Source organism: Eriocheir sinensis, chromosome 4 (genome assembly GCF_024679095.1).
Source record: "Eriocheir sinensis breed Jianghai 21 chromosome 4, ASM2467909v1, whole genome shotgun sequence".
NCBI classification, from domain to species: domain Eukaryota; kingdom Metazoa; phylum Arthropoda; class Malacostraca; order Decapoda; family Varunidae; genus Eriocheir; species Eriocheir sinensis.
This window is the reverse complement of record NC_066512.1, coordinates 12,914,118-12,920,535: the sequence shown is the minus strand read 5'-3', so window position 1 is coordinate 12,920,535 and position 6,418 is coordinate 12,914,118. Positions and strand designations below refer to the sequence as shown.

General features: G+C 48.6%; 1 protein-coding gene across 1 annotated transcript in view; it reads left to right on the top strand.

The window, feature by feature from the left end:
• Positions 1 to 4,726, top strand: part of LOC126982212 (uncharacterized) — a 101,680-nt gene extending 96,954 nt beyond the window's left edge. Inside the window, exons 2-5 of the mRNA XM_050834113.1 lie at positions 2,649 to 2,869; positions 3,240 to 3,766; positions 3,905 to 4,251; positions 4,346 to 4,726. Coding sequence (XP_050690070.1) covers positions 2,649 to 2,869; positions 3,240 to 3,766; positions 3,905 to 4,251; positions 4,346 to 4,726 — 1,476 coding nt within the window. The remainder of the gene's footprint in view (positions 1 to 2,648; positions 2,870 to 3,239; positions 3,767 to 3,904; positions 4,252 to 4,345) is intronic.
• Positions 4,727 to 6,418: the final 1,692 nt, after the last annotated feature.

The following is a 6,418-nucleotide window of genomic DNA, read 5'->3' as shown; positions in this document are numbered from 1 at the left end:
TTTCCTTCTCTACCGCATCCTTTCCCTCCCCTCCATCATTCATTCTCTCATCTCATCTCATCTCTCTCTCTCTCTCTCTCTCTCTCTCTCTCTCTCTCTCTCTCTCTCTCTCTCTCTCTCTCTCTCTCTCTCTCTCTCTCTCTCTCTCTCTCTCTCTCTCTCTCTCTCTCTCTCTCTCTCTCTCTCTCTCTCTCTCTCTCTCTCTCTCTCTCTCTCTCTTTTTTGATCAGTAAGTCAAGTGTGCTCTTTAAAACTTCCATTTATTCTTGATTTATTTCTCTTCTGCCAATACCATCCTTTCAGCCTTCTTCGTCCCCCTCCCTACCTTCACTTCTAACCCCCTCTTCCCCCTACCCATACGTCCGAGGTCAGCTTGGCACAAGACATATTCCTTTTAACTTTTTCGTTCTAGCACTGCACTCCTTCCTTCCTTCCTCTGCCTCTTTAACCCTTCCTTCTCCATATATTGTAAGCCGACACCCCGATGGCCATTTCCTCTCCATAATCCCATCCTTTTTCCCCTTTCTCCTATTTCTTTGGGTGGCGGTCAACTTACGCCCCTTACCCATTTACTCATTTGGCTTCCCTTCTTCGCCCTCTACACGTGGTTCACTGTCCTTTTGTTCTCGGTATGCCTTCTTTCATTTCGCACTTTTCTGACCTATTCAATTTTTACATGTCCCTTATTTTTTCCTCATTAATCCCTTATTTCATTCTGTACGTGATTTTTTTTCTTTTTCCTTGTATAAATTTTCCCTTCCATTTTTCTCCTGCCACATATCTCCTTTTCCTTTGCCATCCTTCGTGTATTTCCCCTCTTTTCTCACCTTCCTACCCTACTTAAACCTTTGCTAGTCTTCTTTTCCCTTCGAGGAACGACTCAATTGACTCAATCTCTTTACATTGGAGAAAAGACGCCTACGAGGGGATTGGATTCAAGTCTTCAAGTACGTACTTGACAAACTTCAATAACGTCGATTACTCTAAATTCTTTGAACTGCAAACCAATTCAAGAACTTGAAATAACGGTTTAACCATTCAGTCGAGTCGATGTAACACAGACATTGGAAGGAGTTTCTTTTCAAACTGAGTCGTCCGCCACTGGAACCGTCCCTCCCCTTCTTTCCATTTCTCCGCTTCCTTTCTTTCATATCCTTCTTCTCAGCATCTATCCCTCTACCCCTTCCCCGTCCCTCCCCTTCTTTCCATTTCTCCGCTTCCTTTCTTCCATATCCTTCTTCTCAGCATCTATCCCTCTACCCCTTCCCCGTCCCTCCCCTCCTTTCCATTTCTCCGCTTCCTTTCTTCCATATCCTTCTCCTTAGCATCTATCCATCTACCCCTTCTCCGTCCCTCCCCTCCTTTCCATTTCTCCGCTTCCTTTCCCTCCTCCATATCCTTCTCCTCAGCATCTATCCATCTCCCCCTTCTCCGTCCCTCTCCTCCTTTCCATTTCTCCGCTTCCTTTCCCTCCCACATATCCTTCTCAGCATCTATCCATCTACTCCTTCCCCATCCCTCTCCATCTCTCCATCTACTCTTCACTCTTCCCTATCCCTCGCACTGTCTCTCCTCCGCCTTATCTAACCCCATTCCTCGACCCTCTCATCCTCTTTATCTTTCTATCTACTGCTCACTTCTCCCTATTCTTCTCCGTCTCTCCATCGCCTTATCTGTCCCAACCATTCCTTCCCATCTCAGTCACCGGAGGACAGACATACAGCCCCTCGGGTCTTGCAACACACCACCCAGAGAGGAAACACAAAAAGGAAAATTGGGAAGAATAACTCATGTTCTTCCTTCTTTCCAACCCTCAGTTTTTTTTCCCCTCTCTTTTTCTTGTCCCACTTCCCACTCTCCTTTTTTCTTTTCCACCCCCACCGACTTTTTTTCTTTCACCCCTTTTTCTTGTCCTTCTTCTCACTTTCCTTTCGTCACATTATTGCTTTCCCTTCCGTTCTCCTCTTGACGACTTTTTTTTGTTCCCCTTTTCTCTCCGTCTGACTTATTATATTGTTTTCCTAATCTTGCAACCTTCTTCCTTCCCTTCCTTTCTTCCACTTTTGTTCCCTGCCTTCCTTCCTTTCCTCTCTCATTCCTTCCTTTGTATCTTTTCGCTTGATTTTGTTTCCTTCCCATCCCTCCTTCTCACCTTCCTTTCTGTTCCATTTATCACTGTTTTCCCTCCCGTCCATAAATTCCAATCTCTCCATCCCCGACGTCTGTATAATCAATTTAACTCTTTCCCTCCAATGTTTCTTCTCGTGCTCGTATTACTGTTTTCATTCCATTCATGCATCTTTCTCTCCGTCCATTCATCCGCTGTTTTCCTGATTGGCGGAAGAGAAAAATCCCCCGAGTTGAATTCATGCTTGTATTCGTGGTGTGTGTGTGTGTGTGTGTGTGTGTGTGTTGAGATAGACAGAAATATTCTCTCTCTCTCTCTCTCTCTCTCTCTCTCTCTCTCTCTCTCTCTCTCTCTCTCTCTCTCTCTCTCTCTCTCTCTCTCTCTCTCTCTCTCTCTCTCTCTCTCTCTCTCTCTCTCTCTCTCTCTCTCTCTCGAGAGAGAGAGAGAGAGAGAGAGATACATTCAGCTTGACGCGGCGAGAGAAGCGGCTGCACCACGAACCATATGACTCTGGGAGGAGGCAAACTGGCCAGCCTTGAGGCAAGCCCTCAGCACCACAGACTGGGAGGATCTAGTGGCTGAGGATGTGGAAAAGAAAGTCAACGCCCTCACCTCGAAGCTGCTCGCCCTCCAGGCTCAGCTTGTCCCTCATCGCACGTACCTCGCCAAGGCCATTGACCCAAAATGGTTCGGCTATCGCTGCTATATTGCTGCCGAGGCCAAATATGCAGCCTGGCGGAGGTACAAACAACGACCCTCCCATCAGAACTTCCTTCTACACCGAACAGCGTGCAGGAGGATGGCAGCCACCTCCAAGTGGGCGAAGAAACACTGGGAGGAAGCGATGAGGAGTAAACTCACCGGCCCTGGAGTGGGTAGCAAGACGTGGTGGGCTCTCGTCAAGGAGCGGCAGGGAACGATGAGGCAGGACAGCGTGCCCCCCCTCACCAGGCCAGACGGGTCCACGGCCACGAGCAGTGAGGACAAGGCTGCTCTCCTGCCTGAACTATTTGCACGAAAAATGCAAGTAGATGACCCCTACCGCCCCCCATCCATCCTCCCCCGGGAGTCTGACCACACCATCACGTCGGTCTCGGTCACCGCGACACAGGTGGAGAAAGTACTCCGGGATGTTGATGCGGGGAAAGCCACAGGTCCTGATAACATCCAGGGTGCTAAAGAACTGTGCCAAGGAGCTGTCCGAGCCTCTCGCCAACATCTTTAGTGTCTGCCTCGAGGAGAAGAAGTGGCCAGCCGCCTGGAAGGAAGCTAATGTGGTTCCTGTCCACAAAAAAGACTCCAGGACTGACCCGAACCACCACCGGCCCATCTCCCTGCTGTCCGCCATGGGTAAGGTGTTCGAGAAGATGCTGGCTGCTGTCATCGGGAAACACCTCACCGACAACAACCTTCTCTCTCCTTACCAGTTCGGGTTCAGGGCGGGCCGCTCCACCTCTGATCTTCTCCTCCTCTCACAAGAGTGGCAAGATTCCCTTGATGAAGGCCTGGACACACTCGTGGTGGCGCTAGACATTTCCGGCGCCTTTGATCGAGTGTGGCACTCTGGCCTACTGGCAAAGCTTCGTGCCAAGGGTATAGAGGGGAGTCTGTTGACTCTGCTCGAAGACTACCTCCAAGGTAGGTCGCTTCGGGTAGTCGTCAATGGCCGGACCTGGACGCCTGCCCCCATAGGAGCCTTAGTTCCACAGGGCTCAATACTGGGGCCAGTCCTGTGGAACATCTACATAGATGACCTACTCCGCCAGCTCCCTGTAGTCAAAGCTTATGCCGATGACTGCACCATCGCTGTCTCGTACTGCCGTCGGGACAGCAGGCGTGCCGTAGCTGCAGTCAACAGGCAGTTGAAGGTTGCTGAGGACTGGGGGAAGTTGTGGCAGGTCAACTTTGCTCCCGACAAAACTCATGCTATGGTTGTCTCTCGGTCTCCCGCTGCTACACAGGGCGTGGAGGGACAACTACGGTTTGGGGACGTCCAGTTGCCCCTCCAGGATAACATCAAGGTCCTGGGAATCACCATCGACCGGGAGCTGCGCTACGACCAGCACATCGCGACTGTGGCCCGCCAGACCTCTCAGCCTGGACCCCCGAGGAATCCTGACGCTGTACAAGGCACAGATCCGCCCTTGTATGGAATACGGTGCCTTGTCGTGGATGTCCAGCGCCGTCACCCACACCCGGCGCCTTGACGCGGTGCAGAGACGCGCCCTCCGACTGCTGGGGGATGAGGTGGAGATCCCTGCCAGCATGACATCCCTGGAGCACCGTCGCGACGTAGCAGCACTGGCAGTCTGTCATAAGACTCAGGTGCTGCACACGCCTCATCTCAGCAGGCTGTGCTTGACGCCACACCTCGCCCAACGAGCGACGCGACAGGCAGCAGCCGGGAGCCAACGAGTGACGGTGCCTCACTCACACACGTCGCAGCACCAGCGGACGTACAAGGCCAGGGCAGCGCGTCTTTGGAACGGCTTCACGGAGGCCACGCCTGATCTGGAACGCATGTCCACACACCAGGCGAAAGTAGCTGCCAACATTTGGAGAGGCACCCTCCCCACGCCGTTCCTGCTCCACACTTGACATGATTGTAAATATTGTAATTAGTGTTTATCATATTTATAATATATCCTGTATACTTTGTAAGTATGTTTTATGTTTTTGTGGAGCTACCCTCACAGGTATCTGTACATTTGAATTTTTTTAAAAATAGTTGTGGGTGCCAACTCACAACTTTAAGTTTTCCATCTCTGTAAATATATGTATACATGTTTAAATAAAATAAGAGAGAGAGAGAGAGAGAGAGAGAGAGAGAGAGAGACCCATCCCCTTTACCTGAACTGAGAAGTGGTTTTAAGTTTTAACCTCATCTCGCTTATGCGGTACAGTCTTGGTCTACCTTATAGAATTGGAATCAATATGTTAGAATCAGTGTATAGAAAGATGACAAAAAATACTCATGGTTTGAGAAACTTTTCATATGATTTTAAAGTTTTAATTTGCATCTAGGAAGGCGAAGGCTACGAGGAGACTTGCCTGAAGTTTATAAATGGATGAAGGGATTTGCTGTGGAGATGTCAATAAGTAAGTATGTAATAAGTAATAAGTAGAAAGGCAGGATCGAACACGGAATGATGGGTGTAACCTAGATAAACTCAGATTCAACAAAATCTTTGCAAAAATTAGTGGGGGTCACGTGGTAAGTAAGCTAGGAGCAGCGAGTAGCGGGCTTTTTTTTATTATTGTTTTCTTTTTATGTGTGCCTTTGAGCTGCCTCCTTTGTTGTAAAAAAAAAAAAAAAAGTGCTAGTACGATATTTACCTTCTAGGAAAGAGTTGGTGGCTTCATGATAGCTAATGAAGGTTGGTGTTAGCTTTACAGATGAGTTGTGAAAAGTGATTTACCTCGTGTTGACGCCTTATGTTCTTATGATCAACCTCCCCCTTCACCCTCACCTCCCTCCCACCAGCCCACCACCTTCTTTACAACCTCTCCTCACATACCACACCAATTGCCTGTACCTTCTCCCCCTCCCCCTCCCCCTCACCCTCACCAACACCTCCATCACAGCCACCCCTCCCACCAGTACACCAACACCGCGGAAGTTTTTTTTTTTTTTTTTTTTTTTTTTTTGTCGCAAGGAGGAAGGAATCTCTGGAAATGGAATTCGACGATCTTATTCTCCGTGACTTTCTGCGGCTCAAGAGGGAGGGAGGAAGGGATGAGAGAAGGAAGATTTGGGGTTGGAGTCCCACACACTCCGGTGACGGGCTAGGTCGGGTGTTCCGCCGACGTCATGTTATCTCAGCGTTGAAAGGTCCGCAGTGTTTGTGTTGCGACTCATCTTATTTTTGTGTGGAAATTCAAGTTATTTTTGTGTTAAAATTCACCAACGTAATCCCAAACGTCTTATACGGTGCTACTTTAAAACTCTCTCTCTCTCTCTCTCTCTCTCTCTCTCTCTCTCTCTCTCTCTCTCTCTCTCTCTCTCTCTCTCTCTCTCTCTCTCTCTCTCTCTCTCTCTCTCTCTCTCTCTCTCTCTCTCTCTCATATTTATTTTTACCTGTCTTATTTATTTATTTATTTATCTATATCGGAACACGCAATGGACTTGCATTTAGTAAAGCAAAAAAAAAAAAAAAAAAAAAAAAGGTCTCCCTCTCCACGTTAGGTAAAGCAACACCTGGCCTCCTAATAACAATCTGGTGCCTCTGGATAAATAAATAGATAAAAAACTCAGTCCACTTGCGGCGGGCATTAGTATCTCGAGATACC